We start from the raw sequence: 20,479 nt of genomic DNA, 5'->3' as shown, positions 1-20,479 counted from the left end.
GGCAAGAAAAAAACTAAGCCCAATGGGATACAATGAGAAACCTTGGAAGGGACCGCAGAAGTAGTGATCCCCCCCCCTGGGTGACCAGTACGATGGCCTAACATTGGATCCACGTTGGTTGGAACATGACCAAAATTCAATGGTCAAATCAATCTGACACCGAATAAACCAAATCAACCAAGTTTGGAAGAAGGCAAGATTGTTTTATAAATATCTTTGCCATAATTCCATGGTTTGATTTCACATTTTTGGGGCTTATGGGGATCCCAAATAAACAAAAACAGGTAAGAAAAGTTGGTTTTGCATAATAGTACCCCTTTAGGATTAACAGCAAGCTCTGACATTTAATGCAATAAAACATCCTATGGACTTTATTTTAATAGTGTATTCATGATATTGACATACATCATCACCCTCTGTTAGGCAAAATGATAAGTAATCTGCAAACCTTTACAAATGTCACAAGCCATCACTCAAATTTTAAAAGTCCAGTTGTTTTCAGTGAATTATTCTTCTGTGGTCGGCATAAATACGTCCTCTGAAATGGCCCAGATTTGGTTAAAAATAGTCAAGTACTAACTGTTTCATTGTGAGGCCTCCATCCCAATACAGACTACGGGGACGACGACAGGAAGGCTTTTAGTAGCAAGTCGGAGGCCAGGCCAGGGGAGATGTCCCCTCTTCTGACCCTCTGTTCCAGGTGGGGCAGAGCCTCCCTGACGCTGGGGTGATGCTGGAAATGGGCAAGCACGTTCTCCTGGATCAAGCTCCACATCCAGACCTTCTGCTGGGCTCTCCGCCGGACTTGCAATTCCCCACTGGCCAACATGGCTTCCCGGTAAGACTCCATCCTGGCCCAGACCTCTGGGATGCCCTCCCCGCTGTGCGAAGAAGCCCGCACGACCTGAAGGGCAGGGTTGCGGGATTGCATGTGTGAATTGAATGGTGTCTAATACTGCGGAATGCTGGCGGACGCCGGTCGGTGAACGTGACATACACTAAGAAAACTGCGGCCATCCGTTATTTGAGTTATCAAGTAATCTATCGATTATTTTGCTCATTTAATCGAGTAAAAGGTTGAAACAGACTTTTTTAGAAAAAAAATTGTTGAAATAAACACCCAGTTTTCTGTTTGCTATAACCTTCATCCTTTGTGTGTATATATATACAGTGTTTCCCACAGGGCAGGCATCTATTTGTGGTGGTGTGGTTAGGGAGTGGCGGCGGCAGCGGCGATAACCAAGAAGAACGCGGAGTTGGAATATAATTACAACACTTTATGTACATATTTATATACAGATTTGAACAATTAGTTATTCACTGAAATATATTTATTAATTGTGGTTCTTACAAAAAATATATCTTATAAAATATAAAAGCTAAAATGTCTCTTAAAGCTCTGCCCCTTTAATTAGTGCATACTAAATAATTTATCTTTAGCCTACTACTACAACCATATTATTTACCAGCAACATGAAGTGAAACAGAGGCAGAGGTGTATGTTTTGTCGTGGTCCTCTCTATAAGGCACATAAGAATATAAATTAGGACCCTTTTCATGAGAAAAGTGCATTTCTGATCTGACCCTGCTTTATTTTTCAGTGTTTGCTGAGTCTCACCTGTTCCCTCCGCCCTAATTTTTCTACTTGCCCGACTTCTCAAATCTACTTGCCCCAATATTTTTACTTATCCTGCCTAGGTTTTTTTCTGGCTGTGTAGTGCTCATTACTAAAATCCTTCCCGTTGACTATTTACAACACTACACAGTATTTATTATTATTATTAACTATAATTACATTTAAATGGCATTACATACATGTAAAATTAAATGCTATTTCACATTATTTGACCAGTAGCAGTTACACCCATCTGAACAGGTCAGCCACCTGTTTAAAGCCCGATCACAGTTGAAATCTTGAAATGAAGGGCCTTTAATGGCCAAAACATTAACCTGGACAACATTTTAACAGCTGGTTGGCTCAGATTTTATTCTTTTCATTGCATTCACATGCTGCAGTGGACAGTGGACATTTTAGCTTGAGTATTAATGTAGTATCTGAAGCACAGTCTCCACGTGTGTTTATTGACAACAGGGTTATAACCTGGACACGTTAGCTCGTCGGTATGAAAACAGGCGACTGTTACTACGTGCGTCTGCCCCGGACCCCGAGTCAAACAGCGGCGGTGTTAATGAAGCAGCGTCAGGCTGCTCACCGTCAGTGAAACACTCGGTGAAATCGCGGATTAACGTTAAATATATGACGAGCCGCGAGCGATGCAGCTATAACCTATCTACCTATAACCTATATTACCCTCGTATTTTGATCCCGTCCGTCCGTCCGTCCGTCCGTCCGTCCGTCCGTCTTCGTCTTCTTCTTCTGGCCCACCAGGTGAATTAAGTGCTATTGGCGGAGTTACAATGCATAGTAGGCTACCGCCACCTACTGCACCGGAGTTGTAACTACAAGGTACATTCACAGACAGAGTCCCATTGCTTTTATGAGCGGTCGAGCGAGTCAAAAGCCGAAAAATCCATTTGTGGCGGACGTAATTCTTTCGTGGCGGGCCGCCACAAATAAATGAATGTGTGGGAAACACTGATATACACACACACACACACACACACACACACTGTTATAAGTACACTTCTGCATTACAAGGTATTTTTATTAACGAACAACAAAGAACAACTATATTTACACTGTTTTTTAGTCAGTAACATAAAATATTTAAATCAATATGCCTGAAAAAAACTAAAATAACCTCAAATAATAAATTCTAATTGATCAGCAAAATTAACTTAGGAGCACAATATTTAGAAAATTTTAACCTACGAAACAAAATTAATGCCACAATTTATGCAGATTTTTTTGTATGAATCAAAATGAGGAAGTTATGATTAATGACTACATCAAGCACATTTTGCAGTGCACAATTTTTCAAAGCGCCGTTTGACGCATGATTCTGACAAAGCCTTTTTCCTGGGGTAACATTGCATCCCGCCCCACTATTTGAGAAGGGCTGCAGTAAATGGACAAAAACACCACTTTTTTTTATAGTTAAATTCTAGCGAATGAGCTACCAGTTTTTCTTACAGTAAAATCTACTGACTGTTGTTACTGTGCACCTTTAGCGACATAAAGCATATACTGGAAAATGATGCATATTTCAGAAGCACAACTAGACAAAAAGGATCAAACACCATAGAAGTACCACTATTAAGTACCATCATGACTTTTATAGTTTGTTTTATTGCTGGACAACACTGTATCAAACTCATTAAGTTCAGGTAGAATGGCTGGGTTAGGGTAGGTTAAGCATTATGGGTTGGGAGGCTGAGTCAAACAGGTCTGGTGGGTCAGGGGTGTTTAGTTAGCAGGGACTTTGGTGGACTAGATAAGAAGGTTGGGTTGGGGAAGAAGGCGGGGTAAAGTGGGGAAGGTGTGTTGTAGAGTGGATTTGAGCGGAGGTTAAAATTGCGCAACATGGGGGGATTAGGGATGTCACGCTAGGGCTGGGTGATGTATGGAATATACTAGTTATATCGCGGGTTTGTCTCTGTGCGATATAGAAAATGACTATATCGTGATATTCGAGTATACGTTCTCACGCAGTTGCTTTTAGCTGCGGGCATTACACTGCAGGCTTTTCTCACTCTTTCGTGTATCTCCTTCGCACAGAGACATAAAACAAGCGCACCTTCTTACATACGTCACATACTTGTCATACGCCTTCACGGAGCAGAGAGGTAGCGGAATGGGTAACATTAGCTCTGATGCTAGTGGAGCGGTGCGAGTGCTAATACGAGAAACAGGCATGTGATTTGACCACAATGAAAAAGACTGAAAACATTTCTGGGGGTCTGGGGGACGAAGGCCCCCAGCCAAGTCCAGGGCTGCTGGTTTTTCACCAATTTAACATGCTAAAATTAACAAAGACAGCACCATTTGAAGAAAATATTTTAGTGTTTAAAGACATGAAAACATCATTAATAGAACATATCTTGCTTCAAGTTGTTTCATATGTTTTTGGCGTTTCGCATGTACTTCCAAAGCCTTGAAACCTCGTGATCCATAGTCAATATTATCATGACACCACGTGCACAAAACCTTTCCGGGACGATCGATTTTCCGAATAAAATCACAGAACAAAGTCGTAACTTCCTTCTTCCCAACAGTATCAGTGATTTCCCTTTCCATCCAGTCCCATCGAAACTTATTTTTGACATGTTTATCAATTTCTTTTACTCGTAAAGCGTCCTTTCTCTCGTGTACCGACATCGTTTACATATGGAAAATGGCGGTAATAACCATAATGAATGATGACGTTATTAACGTCATCATTCATAACAGATGTCCTGATTGGTCACAAGGAACATATCGACCAATCAACTACGGCGTAATATAAACTACGTCTCGAATCTTGATTCAGGGTCGGGAAAAAAAACGGAAAAACGGGAGATAATTTTTTTTCTTCCCGAGATTAAAAAAGACGGAATTCCGACTTTAGACGGAAAAATCACATGACTGGAGAAAGAAGGTGCGAATCTAGTAAAAAATGGAGGAAGAATTAATTCCCAAGAAAAACAGCACGGGGTGCATCGTCTGGCGGTGGTTTGGCTTCAAGCGGGAAGATGTTGAACAGACAACCGTAATATGTCAAGTAAAAGCGTTGCTACAAAAAGTAGCATTACTACTAATTCGTAGCATCATTTGAAAAGTCACCCGCTAGATAATGAGGAGTGCTTGAAACTCCACGTGTCAACATCTCCGGCCGGTGCCACACCAACAAAATGCCCAAGCAACCATTTCCACATCAACACCGTATGAAACAAATAGTCAACTCCAGAAGGAGATAACGTCCGCAGGAACCTACCACATAGCGAAGGACATACACTATTTGATTTCCTATTATGCAGCTCATTTTTATTTGACACTTTTTGAAATATCTAGTGTGATATAATGCACAAAAGTGCACTTTATTTGTTTTAAACTATTGTAGTGGCGTTCTGTACAAAAAGTGCACTTTAACTTAGTGTTTTGATATGTCATCTTAGTGACATCATGCACAAAAGTGCACTAATAGCGTGTTTTAAAATGTCTCTGACAATCGTGCACTTTCTGTTTTGGAAATGACATGAATGTTTGTGCCACTGCTTAATAACTGTTTAATAAATACACTTTTGCTAAATTGACTTAGTTGTGATTTCCCTTTCTGCATGGAAGTTTAAAATGACCATATATTCATGCAGTATGAACAAGAATGTTTTAATGTAAAACACATAGAATCATCACACTGCTATTAAAAGTATATCATATATAACTATAACAATAACTATCATATATGCATCAAGTAAGGCAAAATATGGAGATATGTATCGTGACATGGCCTAAAAATATCGAGATATTAATAAAAGGCCATATCGCCCAGCCCTAGTCACTCTATGAACATTTCTTAACAGGGTTATTGTGACCAAAATGATCAGTTATTATTATTGCAGTATTTTTAAATGTGCTCAACATTTTCAAAATGTTCTTATACTTAAATCTTTTAACCAAGTTTTATTTAAAAAACAACAACTACTGTGCATGCGTCAGCGCTGCTGTGACTCCGTTTCCAGGAAGTAAGCAGTGTTGCCTGAAATGCATTAATAAATGACGGTTTTACAGTAATTAAAAATTTAAATGGTATTACTAATCGGCGGGAATTTTTCCACGGTTTATCATCCCCCTAGGGGGGGATGTTAGGTCAGGCAGGGGTGGTAAAATGAAAAGGGGGATCTGGGTTGAATGGCATTGGTGGGCTGGGTTAATTGACAGGGATTTGGGGGTTGGGGATGGGATCTCACTAACCTTGGGGTTCCATGACCTGGACTGCCTCCTGAGTAGCTTCAGAGCACTTGTGTATTCAGTCTGGATCCTCCTGGCTGGCGCAACCAGATCCCCATCCGACTTTGTCACCACCACCAGGTCAGCCCTCTCAATGATGCCCCTCTTGATACCCTGAAGACAAGATGGATATTTTTCATTCTTACTGTAGATCAGACCTTCTCAAATAGTGGGGCGGGGCCCCCCCCAAACCCCGACCTCTGGGAACATGCTTTATTTTGTTGTACCAGAATATCATGAAGCATATGTTTCACTTGGCTTCACTGTAACCACGGTGGGAGACGAGGACAGTGTTAATACGCTCACAATCCTGTGCAGAGGTATAGTTATAACAATTTTAAAGCCAAATTATACTATTTATTGTCACGGTGGAGAGTTGGGGGGGCGCAAAATATTTTCTTCTTCCAAGGGGGCGCGTAACAGAAAATATTTGTTTAACTAATAAATGATTAACTGCACTAAAAAATAAAACATAAAAATGTTTATCCTAGCATCATTCAGCAACACAATTAAGACATACTTGCCAACCTTGTGACCTCTGATTTCGGGAGCTGGGGGGTTGGGGGGCGTGGTCAGGGGTGGGACGGGGCGTGGTTGAGGGCACCCCAAACCATCACCCAACCATGCAAATTTTGCATTTCCTTTGGAAATCGAGGTCCCAGAGTCTGGAGGAAGACAGGAGAGGCACAGGATCCCCGTTGCCTGAAGTCTAGTGTAAAGTTTCCACCATCAGTGATGGTTTGGGGTGCCATGTCATCTGCTGGTGTCGTTCCACTCTGTTTCCTGAGATCCAGGGTCAACGCAGCCGTCTACCAGCAAGTTTTAGAGCACTTCATGCTTCCTGCTGCTGACCTGCTCTATGGAGATGGAGATTTCAAGTTCCAACAAGACTTGGCGCCTGCACAAAGCGCAAAATCTACCCGTGCATGGTTTACGGACCATGGTATTTCTGTTCTAAATTGGCCCGCCAACTCCCCTGACCTTAGCCCCATAGAAAATCTGTGGGGTATTGTGAAAAGGAAGATGCAGAATGCCAGACCTAAAAACGCAGAAGAGTTGAAGGCCACTATCAGAGCAACCTGGGCTCTCATAACACCTGAGCAGTGCCAGAAACTCATCGACTCCATGCCACGCCGCATTAACGCAGTAATTGAGGCAAAAGGAGCTCCAACCAAGTATTGAGTATTGTACATGCTCATATTTTTCATTTTCATACTTTTCAGTTGGCCAACATTTCTAAAAATCCCTTTTTTGTATTAGCCTTAAGTAATATTCTAATTTTGTGACACACGGAATTTTGGATTTTCATTTGTTGCCACTTCAAATTATCAAAATTAAATGAAATAAACATTTGAATGCATCAGTCTGTGTGCAATGAATAAATATAATGTACAAGTTACACCTTTTGAATGCAATTACTGAAATAAATCAAGTTTTTCAAAATATTCTAATTTACTGGCTTTTACCTGTACATGTATATATATATATATATATATATATATATATATATATATATATATATATATATATATATATATATATATATATATATACATATATATATATATATATATATATATACATCCTGAAAATATGCAAACAAAACTGTGTTTAGATAATTGATACTTCAAACTTGCATAAATAAATCTTAAGGAATAAAACATAACTTGGCTTCTGAGAGCTTCAAAATGTAATTAATAAAATGCTAACGTTGTTGATAAACAAGCAATTATTTTAATGAATAAATATGGTCATTTTAAATGAATTAATATGATCATTTAAAATTAATTATTTCAAATATGTTTATTTTAATGTATAATTCTATGGCTGGATGTAATGAGTCAGAAAAAATAAAAATAAAAATACAATTAATTTTGATGTTTTTAGCAAAATATAGTAAAAATGTATTTAATTTTTTTTTTTAATTAATAAATATATTTATTTTTAGGTAAGATAAACATAATAATACAATTTATCTCTAGTATGGATGATTTAGTTCTTGTCACCCTGTTGTCCTCCCGTCATTAAAAAAAAGGCTGTCCTCACTCAGGTCCGCATGCCCCCTCCAGCTCCGGCTGAAAATCGGGAGATTTTCGGGAGAATATTTGTCCCGGGAGGTTTTCGGGAGAGGTGCTGAATTTCGGGAGTCTCCCGGAAAATTCGGGAGGGTTGGCAAGTATGAATTAAGATCAAGTCATCCAATGATTTGCTTTGTTTTCAGACCTGCAGTTCGTCGCCCCCTGCTGGGGGAATCAGCAACACAAACATGTCCACCATGTCCGCCACTGCAAACTCTGACTGGCCCACACCTGAAAACAAACAGCTTTGATTAAGACCCTCAAAATATAGTATTGATTTTGCTATGACAGAGGATGTCCAGCATGTCCTACCCACAGTCTCCACAAGGACAACATCATATCCAGCCCCCTCGCAGAGAACGATAGCTTCGTTGGTCGTCCTGGTAACGCCGCCGAGCGTCCCGGAGGTCGGCGACGGCCTGATGAAGGCGTCCATGTCCCGGGAGAGTTCCGTCATGCGGGTCTTGTCACCCATCAGCGAGCCTACAACGAGAAAGGTTCATCAAGACTCACCCTAACAGACATAAAACTGTTTTTGCGCCATCTTCGGCGGCGGAGATCCTACCTCCCGTCGTGCAGGAGGACGGGTCGACGGCCAGCACTGACACTTTATGCCCACGTCCAGTCAGCATCTTCCCCACCACCTCGATGAAGGAGGACTTCCCTGCCCCTGGAGGACCGGAGAGACCTAGCAAACATGAAACAAAAGAGTATATCCAGTATATGTAATGCAGTAAAGCCTTATTTATCGCTGTTATTTATTTCTCTGTCTGAGACCGTCCATCCATCCATTCATCCATCCATCCATCCATCTTCTTCCGCTTATCCGAGGTCGGGTCGCGGGGGCAGCAGCCTAAGCAGGGAAGCCCAGACTTTCCTCTCCCCAGCCACTTCGTCCAGCTCTTCCCGGGGGATCCCGAGGCGTTCCCAGGCCAGCCGGGAGACATAGTCTTCCCAACGTGTCCTGGGTCTTCCCCGTGGCCTCCTACCGGTTGGACGTGCCCTAAACACCTCCCTAGGGAGGCGTTCAAGTGGTATCCTGACCAGATGCCCGAACCACCTCATCTGGCTCCTCTCGATGTGGAGGAGCAGCGGCTTTACTTTGAGCTCCCCCCGGATGACAGAGCTTCTCACCCTATCTCTAAGAGAGAGGAGCCCCGCCACCCGGCGGAGGAAACTCATTTCGGCCGCTTGTACCCGTGATCTTGTCCTTTCGGTCATGACCCAAAGCTCATGACCATAGGTGAGGATGGGAACGTAGATCGACCGGTAAATTGAGAGCTTTGCCTTCCGGCTCAGCTCCTTCTTCACCACAACGGATCGATACAGCGTCCGCATTACTGAAGATGCCGCACCGATCCGCCTGTTGATCTCACGATCCACTCTTCCCCCACTCGTGAACAAGACTCCTAGGTACTTGAACTCCTCCACTTGGGGAAGGGTCTCCTCCCCAACCCGGAGATGGCACTCCACCCTTTTCCGGGCGAGAACCATGCACTCGGACTTGGAGGTGCTGATTCTCATCCCAGTCGCTTCACACTCAGCTGCGAACCGATCCAGTGAGAGCTGAAGATCCTGGCCAGATGAAGCCATCAGGACCACATCATCCGCAAAAAGCGGATTTACCACGGTCTGAGACCGTGGTAAATCAATTTCCGGCGAAGTAGAAATTATTAATTGTATTATCATTACTCTATTATATTCTTAGCTAAAGCATAACAATATTATAAACTAGGGGTGTAACGGAACACAACAATTTTGGTTCGGTACGTACCTCAGTTTAAAGGTCACGGTTCGGTTCATTTTCGTAAGATAACAAAAAAATATAAATTTTGGGGTTATTTATTTACCAAATGTGCAAAATCTTCCACCAAAAATATTTTTCTTAGTGGAATATTTGATGTGAAGTAATGGGAACCTTGGATAGGTCAATAATTCATAATAACATTGATTTTGATTCAATATTATGTTTTGAGCAATGACAGTTTGAAAGAAAAAAAAAACAGCTTTGTTTTATTAGTCAACATTGCAACTTTTTCTAAATTACATTTAACCTTTAAGCTTTTTTATTTCACTTTTGATATGTTTTTGTTTATTTTAATAGTATTTTTAGAATGTGCCGTGGGCCTTTAAAACATTAGCTGTGGGCCGCAAATAGCCTCCTGGGCACACTTTTGACACCCCTGCTATAGATAATAAAAAAATAAATCTGCTAAATCTATGGATAAAAAGCAGAGCCTGGCAACGCATGCGCGTTTATCATAACTCTCTCTCTCTCTCTGTCTCTGCCCCTCCCTCACCAATGCTGCTGCGCGCACAATTTGTTTTGTTTTTAACCCCTTCTTAACCCTGAACGTACATTGAAAATACACGCAACCCTAACTCAAAATGCCGGACATTTGAGGCATTTAAGAAACTCCGCCCTGACAGCTCCGCAAAAGAGGACATGTCCGGTGAAAAGAGGACGTATGGTCAGTCTATCGTAGCCCGTTAGCTGCTAGCATGCCATGTGTTGTGCCTCGGTGTGCATTGTTTACACAACGTGCGTTACGCTACTTAATATGTCCGTGTGGAAACTCGTTCGGTACACCTCCGAACCGAACCAGAACCCCCGTACCGAAACGGTTCAATACAAATACACGTAGCGTTACACCCTTATTATAAACACATTTTCTAAATTATGAGAGTCCTCTTGACATGAAGTAACACCCATACAGTCACCTTTGCACTCGTAAAGGCTGGACTGGATGCTACTTGAGACTGAGCCAATCAGTGACCACGATACTGAACATTGACCTCTGATCAGTGTTGGGACTAACGCGTTACAAAGTAACGCGTTACTGTAACGCCGTTAGTTTCGGCGGTAACTAGTAATCTAACGCGTTATTTTTTATATTCAGTAACTCAGTTACCGTTACTACATGATGCGTTACTGCGTTATTTTACGTTATTTTTCATGTAGTATTGGATAGAAACAGAAGATCTGAGTGTGTTTTATTGCAGCGGTGGAAAAGAAAAGGCGTGCTTTGTGTGGGTGGGGGCGGGGGAGACTACCATACCGCAGTTGAGGAGCGCAAGGGAGACGTTCCTCCAGGGCCTATGTACGTCTTCGGGGCTAACAACCTTCACTTTACCCGGCAGTGGGTCTTTACAGCTGAGGGTGAATGACAAGACGGGCGGTTTGTTGCAACTTTGTGACTTTATTGGACGCAGCCATCCACCAAGCTAGAGCACCTGCACTCACTCACTGTCGCCGCTCGCTCACCTCTCTCGCCCACTCACTCACTGACGTCACTCACCTCACACGCTGTCATATCTTAAAGGGCCACACACACACACACGCACACACACCCACACACGCGACTCTCATAACAACTAACAAGACATCATGGCAAAGCCAGAAGTCGAGTTTTTTTAACATGGAGATATTCTCAATACTTTTCTTTTGTCGAGCACAAAGAAAATAACATTTTAGTTAAATGTAAGTTGTGTCTTGGATCAAAGATCCTATCTACTTAAAGTTAAAGTTAAAGTGCCATTATGTTGCAGCTATTTAAAATAGTTTTGTCAATTTGTTCTGGCCTGAAATAAATTGGCCTTTGAAACATATCTTTGTCTTTGTGTGTTGTATGTAGACCACATTGCTTTCTGAGTTCAGCAGAGGTGGGTAGAGTAGCCAGAAATTGTACTCAAGTAAGAGTACTGTTACTTTAGAGATTTATTACTCAAGTAAAAGTAATGAGTAGTCACCCAAATATTTACTTGAGTAAAAGTAAAAAGTATGTTGTGAAAAAACTACTCAAGTACTGAGTAACTGATGAGTAACATACACACACACACACATCATATATATATATATATATATATATATATATATATATATATATATATATATATATATATATATACACATACATTGATATATACAGTATATCATTTATATTTATTTATTTTGCCGTTTTTGTTTACATGTTAAAGGTGTTTTAATGAATATACATGCATGTTTAACATATAGATTCCTTTCTTTCATGTTGACAGGAATATAAGTTGGTGTATTACCTGATTCTGATGACTTGCATTGATTGTAATCAGACAGCAGTGCTTAACGTCCACGTTTTCAAATGCAGGAGAAAAAAAGTTCCTCCTTTCTGTCTAATACCACATGAAAGTGGTTGGTTTTTGGTATCTTATATGTCCAGCTTCCATATTCGTTTTCACACACTTTACAAGAAATACATTGGCGGCAAATTCCGTAGCTTGCTAGCTTGTTTGCGCTGGCTTCCGGAGACTCTTATTTTGAAAGCGCAGGTGCGATGGAGCGGCACTTTTATTGTGAAGACAGGAACTGTGCAGTCAGTCTTTAGGCTTTTGACGGGATGTACGTTTGAAATAAAAAAAAGTGTCTTTTTTCCTTCACACTTTTGATTGATTGATTGAAACTTGTATTAGTAGATTGCACAGTACAGTACATATTCCGTACAATTGACCACTAAATGGTAACACCCCAATAAGTTTTTCAACTTGTTTAAGTCAGGTCATGTGACCGCCTGGCTCTGTTTGATTGGTCCAAAGTTCACCAGTGACTGAATCTGATTGGTGGAACGGAGTCAAACGTCACTAGTGACTGCATTTTATTGGTGGAACGGAGTGAAACGTCACCAGTAACGCAGGCACTTTGAAGGTCTGTCTGACAGACCAAAACAAACAAAGCGTGCATTAACAGATCGATAAAAATTAGTAGCGAGTAGCGAGCTGAATGTAGATAAAAGTAGCGGAGTAAAAGTAGCGTTTCTTCTGAAGTACAATTTATCCCAAAAGTTACTCAAGTAGATGTAACGGAGTAAATGTAGCGTGTTACTACCCACCTCTGGAGTTCAGTGATGCAAATGCATGTCAAGTTGATCAACAGATTGTATTATTCTCCTGTGCAATAACAGTGCTAAAATGAAGGCTAAAAGGGCATTAATGGGAGCCTTAAAAAAAAGGGGAAAAAATAAGTAACTAAATAGTTACTTTTCACAGTAACGCATTACTTTTTGGTGTAAGTAACTGAGTTAGTAACTGAGTTACTTTTGAAATAAAGTAACTAGTAACTGTAACTAGTTACTGGTTTTCAGTAACTAACCCAACACTGCCTCTGATTACTTTGGCTTTATCTAGTGGACAATACTACTGTATTATTAATATTGTTAATTCATTTAGCTATTTTTACGATTGAAAATGCTTAATTTAGGCCACAAATACATAGAATATGCTTTAAAAGATCTGCGATGTAGTGAAGCCGCAAAACTTCCAAAGGCGACATGTCAACAGACTCTATAGCAAATATATTTCAAAGAGTGGAATTTTAAAACATTTTTCCTCGTAGGAAATAACGGAAATTCCATTCAATTAAAATTACACCACCTGTAAGCAATGTTCCCTCTAATTGTTCATGTGTATGAGCAAACACAAAAACTCCCTGAGCATTCAGTGGAGCACATGTGAGCAACATCACACGTGGCAATACCAGCAGCACACCTGTCTCAAACCAATCTTTTATAATAACACTCAAATGAGAGGAGTCATTTTCATGAGATTATTTTGTAATATTAGTGATTTGGCCCACTTATAATGAACATAAAAGAAATCTTGTTTTTCATAAGCTATGGATTAGTATTGTACAATATGTCTGGGTGGGGGTCCTGCTTTGGAAATCATTTGTACCCCTTTCAGAGATCACATTTAGTTCCCCTTAAACATCCTCATGTTGCACAATGAAATGTAAGCATAGGATGAAGTGTGCATTCCTGTAACTTTCTCTAGTAACAGTATTCCATGATTAATATCGATAAATGAACAATTAATAATAAATGACAGTAGAATAAGCACACGTATGACTGAGGAGTCATAGTGTAACTTTGTGTGGTGTTTGAGTTGTCCGACTTTTTGTGTGGCCATAAACGCACCAGTGGCTTAGTGGTATGCGTGTTGGTGACAGATGACAAGTTGCTTTTGGCCTGGTTTGTACGGCAGAAAATGATTAGTTTTTCGAGATAGAAGTTTTTTACTCATGTTTTTGGTGTGGTTATGGCCGAATATAAACAGTTTTGCTCAATAAAGTGATCGATATAATTCCTGGCCTCGAAGCATCTCGATAGACCAGGGGTGCTCATTACGTCGATCGCGATCTACCGGTCGATCTCGGAGGGTGTGTCAGTCGATCACCAGCCAGGCATTAAAAAAATAGTCCTAAAAATGAGCGATCATAAATCTTCACTATGACGTCACTTTCGTCACTTGATTGACATTCACGGCACCCGAGGGTCTTCTGAGATGACGCTGGCTGCTGCCAGCTCATTAAAATTACCGACTGGAAGGCGAGAAACACTTTATTTCAACAGACTCTGGCGCCGTACCTGTCATCAAAACTCCAAAGACCGACTGCACAGTTGCACAATAAAAGCTCTGCTTCATCCTGCCTGAGCTACCAAAATAAGAGTCTCAGAAAGCTGGCGTGCACAAGCTAGCAAGCTACGGAGTTTGCCGACAATGTATTTCTTGTAAAGTGTATACAAAGGAGTACGGAAGCTGGACAAATAAGATGCCAAAAACCAACCACTTTCATGTGGTATTGGACAGAAAGGAGGACTTTTTTTCTCCTCCATTCGAAAATGCGGACGTTATCATCACCACTGTCTGATTCCAATCAATGCAAGTCATCACAATCAGGTAATACACCAACTTATAATCTTGTCTTCATGAAAGAAAGGAATCTATATGTGTTAAACATGCTTGTATGATCTTTAACCACCTTTAACTTGTTAACAATATTAACTATGTGTTAAACATGCTTGTATTATCTTTAACCACCTTTAAGTTGTTAACAATATTAACTATATGTGTTAAACATGCTTGTATTATCTTTAACCACCTTTAAGTTGTTAACAATATTAACTATGTGTTAAACATGCTTGTTTTATCTTTAACCACCTTTAAGTTGTTAAAAATATTAACTATTTGTGTTAAATATGCTTGTATTATGTTTAACCACCTTTAACTTGTTAACAATATTAACTATATGTGTTAAACATGCTTGCATTATCTTTAAACACATTTAACTTGTTAACAATATTAACTATATGTATTAAACATACTTGTATTATCATTAAACACCTTTAATGTATTAACAATATTAACTATATGTGTTAAACATGCTTGCATTATCATTAAACACCTTTAACTTGTTAACAAAAACATATATTTCATAAATAAGTAAATATAAATTATATATATGAATGAGGTAGATCCCCACGACTTGATCAATTGAAAAGTAGCTCGCCTGCAGAAAAAGTGTGAGCACCCCTGTGATAGACGTTACAATAATTGAACGACGTTCAATTGAACGGTGTTGACGAACACCGTTAGGGCCACTTGTTGTCACTGTCACTCAGAGTTGCATTGCAAAATTATACAGAATAAATGTGTTGATTTTGTTTAGAATTCAGATAGGATTTGATTTGGTGCGCTGCATATATTTGCTATGCGCAGAGGACGCTTGAGCAGTGCGCAATTGCGCAGGCGTGCACCTTAGAGGGAACGTTGCCTGTAAGGCGTTTGTAGCATTATGTGAAAAACAATATTAATATAGGGTTCGAAAGAGGCATGTTTACATGTCTGTATTATGATAAAGCACAACAAACTGGATTAAAATGGATTGTACAAAAGAAAAACATTTTGGGACTGTACCGAAACAAACCGGACACTGTTCCAAGGACTAGCCACCTTAAAACAATAGTAAAATTGGTGGAACAGATCCAAATGACCACGTCTAACTGACAAGATTTGAGCAAGCTGCCGAACGCGTCCTGTATCTCGATCGTCAACAGAGTCAGTTTATTTAAACAGGCCAAACATTTCAGAATGCCAAAGGCTCACGGACAAACCAAAATTGGATGTGTTCAAACCCTTGGAATTTTACATCAGAAAGAGAAGACTGTCGTCCTTCCAGAGATAAGTCAACAGGACTTGTCACAGTGATGAAATTGGTTTCAAACTAAAATTATTTCAAGTCTAAAATACACTGCGCATTAATGTGGGAAATAGTTAAAGTATTCTCAGTTGTTGATCTATGAAGAGGGGTATTACTTTTTTCCCAAATACTATACATTGTTCGTAAGCCGCAGGTAGCGTAGTAGCTAATGCTAACAGCCTATTAAATGCTACATCTGCGGTCCCCTCCAAGGTTTCTCATTGTCCCATTGGGTTGAGTTTTTCCTTGCCCTGATGTGGGATCTGAGCCGAGGATGTCGTCGTGGCTTGTGCAGCCCTTTGAGACACTTGTGATTTAGGGCTATACAAGTAAACATTGATTGATTGATTGCTTTTTAAAAAAGCATTTTTTTTAGATTTATGCGTGCTAGTTCTGGCTATTAGGCTGTTCTAGTTTTTATCTATATTTATTTTATTATCTTTTTCTTTTTTTTTAATACACTGTAGCAGCGATGCCCACACTTTCTCTGCAGGCGAGCTACTTTTCAATTGACCAAGTCGAGGGGATCTACCTCATTCATATATATCATTTATATTTGTTTATTTATGAAAGAGACATTTTTGTTTACAAGGTAAAGGTGTTTAATGATAATACAAGCATGTTTAACACATATAGATTCCTTTCTTTCATAAAGACAAGAATATAAGTTGGAGTATGACCTGATTCTGATGACTTTCATTGATTGGAATCAGACAGTAGTGATGATAACGTCCACATTTCTGAATGGAGGAGAGAAAAAATCCTCCTTTCTATCCAACACCACATGAAAGTGGTTGGTTTTTGGCATCTTATTTGTCCGGCTTCCATACACTTTACAAGAAAAACATTGCCGGCAAATTCCGTAGCTTGCTTGTGCACGCCAGCTTTCTGAGACTCTTATTTTGTTAGCGTAGGCAGCATGAAGCAGCGCTTTTATTGTGATGATAGGAACTGTGCAGTCGGTCTCTAGAGTTTTGACGGCAAGTACGGTTCGGGAGTTTGTTGAAATAAAAAGTGTTTCTCGCCTTCCTTCGGTCATTTTTTCTTAATAATGATCTCACAGCAGCCAGCGTCATCTCACAAGACCCTCAGGTGCCGTCAATGTCAATCAAGTGAAGTCTTGGTGAAGATTAATGACTGCTAATTTTTAGGTCTATTTTTTTAAATGCCTGGCTGGCGATCGACTGACACACCCTCCGCGATCAACCGGTAGCTCGCGATCGACGTAATGGGCACCCCTGCTGTAGCACTTTGAGGTTGTCGGCTCAATGTAAAGTGGTTTTTACAAATAAAATCTATTATTATTATAATTTCCATTGTTTTCTATGGAAAACGTTGATATCAGTGAATAAAACGGGAGGCCACACACCTACTCTGAAAGCCACGGGCTTCCCGTCATTCCGCCTCTCCTGCTCCTTCCTGTAAGCGAGCACCCGCTGAAGCAGGACCTGGGCCAGTTCTTTCTTTCGGGGATGCTGCGTCTCCACCAGGGTGATGGACTCTGCCAGGGAGGCCCGCTGCCCTCCTATTAGGCCCCCATAGAGTTTATTTAGCAGCCTCTCCTCAGGCCCGCTCAGGTCCTGGATGTGCTGGCTCAAAGCTGTGCTTACTTTTCTCCATTGATGACATACATGACCACCAGTTATACCTCCGGAAAGGCCCGGATGGAAGGGGCGTGTCCTGGTGGGTGACGACACGACAGTGGACGTAATATGGCGGAGAAGTAGTCTCATTTTATGGCATATTTGACGGGGCAGCTGGAAGAGAGGAAATGGGTAGCTCGTTATTTTTATACCATAAGTTTTAAGTGACAAAAAAAAACAGTTTGAAAAACTCAAAAATACGATACACAATTTGCTAGTTATTTTATTTTTACCATAACAAGCGGTAATTATGACGCGTTAAACTGAACATACAGTATAATACGTTTAAACAAAGTTTAGCGGGTTAAAATTGACTTAAAAAAAGATGTTAAATATCAAATGTTTAACATTAAACGTACAAACTGACCTCGGACGAGCTGCTCCGTAGACAAGTAACGCATGGACTTCCCGTTTCCGGTTAAGGCGCTTCTTGTTTCCGGTGACGTATATCACCAAAAAAACATAAGCTATTTTTGTAAACATGATCAAAATATTTATATGCAGCATTTTGAAATAATAATGTAACCTATTTTTATGGGCTTGCCTCTTTATGATGTTAAGTTCCTGTTGTAAGCTGTTATGCCATACTTGCCAACCTTGAGACCTCCGATTTCGGGAGGTGGGGGGTGGAGGGTGGGGGGGCGTGGTCGGGGGTGGGGCGGGCGTGGTTGGGGGCGTGGTTAAGAGGGGAGGAGTATATTGACAGCTAGAATTCACCAAGTATTTAATACATATATAAATATATATACTGTATATATATATCTACATCCTGAAAATATGCAAACAAAACTGTGTTTAGATAATTGATACTTCAAACTTGCATAAATAAATATTAAGGAATATAACATAACTTGGCTTCTGAGAGCTTGAAAATGTAGTGAATAAAATGCTAAAGTTGTTGATAAACAAGCAATTATTTTAATAATTAAATATGGTCATTTTAAATGAATTATCATGATAATTTAAAATTAATTATTTCAAATATGTTTTTATTTCAATGTATAATTCTATGGCTGGATGTAATAAGAAGTCAGAAAAAATACCAATAAAAATACAATTAATTTTGAAGTTTTTAGCAAAATATAGTAAAAATGTATTTAGTTTTTTTTTTTTTAAATTAATAAATATATGTATTTTTAGGTAAGATAAACATAGAGATTTTCGGGAGAATATTTGTCCCGGGAGGTTTTCGGGAGAGGCGCTGAATTTCGGGAGTCTCCCGGAAAATTCGGGAGGGTTGGCAAGTATGTGTTATGCAGTATATGCCTTGAGCTCTTGTTTTGAAGACGCCAAGAGCGGAAGTGATGACACGTTGTAGTGGAGCGGAGGGTTTTGAAAGAAAGAAAATAAAGTGGTCCTCGTATAAAACTGGAGCCTCCGTGTTTGTTATTTTGTAGTTTTATACAGTATAGGCGACATTTTTAACCCTCGGTTACATTACAGTGTGTCATCACGTCCGCTCATGGCGCCTTCAAAATAAGAGCTCAAGGCATATACTGTATAACAACGTATAACAGGAACTTAACGTCATAAAGAGGCAAGCCCATGAAAATAGGTTACAATAATAATAAAAAAATTATATTTTTACATATTTTTAAAAGGCTCGGCGGGAAGTTAGACAATTTCTCCACCAGCAGATGGCAGCAGAGGCTTACGTTTAAGCTTGAACATACATTATTTACCATTAAAATGCTTAATAGAATATACCCTTCAAAGGATTTTTTTGAAAAATTATATTTAACATGGAGGTTGACGGCTGTCTGTGGAGGATGTCAATCATCTGTTTGTAGAAATAAAATAAAAATAAAAAATAAAAAAACTATTCTGATTATTGTGGAATGTGTTTTGGGAGGAGATCAGAGATTGGCTGAGAAACAAGGGTGTGAAAATGTCCCTGATTCTCTAAATAAGAGATCAAATTTGGTATTTTTATAAATGATGGTAATATAGAAATGTTTGTCAACCTTATGCTCCAAGAAAAAAAATGTTATACATAAATGTCGATTTTTTTCTACTTGGCTTAATGGTTTAAAATGATCAATGAAATCTTGGAAAATAATTAAAAGTACAAAATCCCTTAAATTGATATCTTTATTGAACATTTTTTTTGTGATTTAGTTAGCCCTTTTTTGTCTTTTGTATTTTATCATATGTATTATTATTATGTATTATTATAATACTCTATTTGTATTTGCTTCAATTTTCTTTCATTTCCATATTTCGTGAAAGACAGTATTTGCTCAACCTGACGGATGTTTGAAATTGTTGAGATATTTTGAAAGTGCCTCGTGTTTTGTGTACCTTGAGAATATATGTTTGTATGTACATGTTCAATAAAAAAATACAAATTTATTTACCAAAAATTGCTCTAAATTTCTGATATTTATAGAAGGTTTACAGTCTATTGACTCACTGTCTTCTACAAAAATATTCAACCTCTCCCAGGGTTTATTATTACATTTTATGGCTCCTCTGAAACATAATTAAGTTGTACAAAAGATTGTATTTTGGAAATTATTCAGCAATACACTAACCCAATAATTGAAAGGTGAGTGAGATGAGCCTCATCAATGAGTTGCAGCAGTAAAATAAAGATTTATTTATTTATTTATTTATTTTACCTGATGAGCTTGTATTGATTTGTGTTCTGCTCGTGAACCAGAAATTAATCAGGTGTGAAAAGAAATATTTTTTTCTATGTGGGGAGATTCACAAGCACACACCAAACTAAAAGAGAGCCCATCAAGACACATAAACGTACATTTTTGGATGTGCCATTGCTTATTTTTTTATAACTCGGGTGTGGCCTGTAATTAAAAGCATGGATATGCAGGACTTTTTGAAAAAAAAAGACACAAGA

At 39.4% G+C, this 20,479-nt stretch overlaps 1 protein-coding gene across 2 annotated transcripts; it reads right to left on the bottom strand.

The window, feature by feature from the left end:
• Positions 1 to 363: 363 nt before the first annotated feature.
• Positions 364 to 18,052, bottom strand: mmaa (metabolism of cobalamin associated A). 2 transcript variants are annotated; one of them, XM_061922896.1, is made up of 7 exons: positions 17,987 to 18,052; positions 17,346 to 17,733; positions 8,531 to 8,653; positions 8,278 to 8,448; positions 8,111 to 8,196; positions 5,852 to 6,001; positions 364 to 904 (listed from the first exon to the last, which is right to left on the bottom strand). In XM_061922896.1, exons 2-7 carry the CDS (start codon positions 17,707 to 17,709, stop codon positions 614 to 616), a joined length of 1,185 nt encoding a protein of 394 aa, XP_061778880.1. In that variant the 5' UTR covers positions 17,710 to 17,733; positions 17,987 to 18,052; the 3' UTR covers positions 364 to 613. The 2 variants fall into 2 exon arrangements, with proteins under 2 accessions (XP_061778880.1, XP_061778879.1); XM_061922895.1 differs by having other exon boundaries at positions 17,979 to 18,024.
• Positions 18,053 to 20,479: the final 2,427 nt, after the last annotated feature.

The sequence above is a fragment of the Nerophis lumbriciformis genome, linkage group LG27 (assembly GCF_033978685.3).
Source record: "Nerophis lumbriciformis linkage group LG27, RoL_Nlum_v2.1, whole genome shotgun sequence".
Lineage (NCBI taxonomy): Eukaryota > Metazoa > Chordata > Actinopteri > Syngnathiformes > Syngnathidae > Nerophis > Nerophis lumbriciformis.
The sequence above is the reverse complement of the archived record's forward strand: the minus strand, read 5'-3'. Positions and strand labels throughout refer to the sequence as shown.

What these genes read in the sequence shown, in the direction of transcription:
- mmaa (XM_061922895.1), bottom strand. Translation starts at nt 18,020, where the DNA reads ATGCGTTACTTGTCTACGGAGCAGCTCGTCCGAGGTCAGTTT. An exon ending in GCCCGTGGCTTTCAGAGTAG is followed by an intron (nt 8,654 to 17,345) that starts GTGTGTGGCCTC and finishes CATGTTTGCTAG; the next exon opens with GTCTCTCCGGTCCTCCAGGG. An exon ending in CAGGGGGCGACGAACTGCAG is followed by an intron (nt 6,002 to 8,110) that starts GTCTGAAAACAA and finishes TCTTGTCTTCAG; the next exon opens with GGTATCAAGAGGGGCATCAT.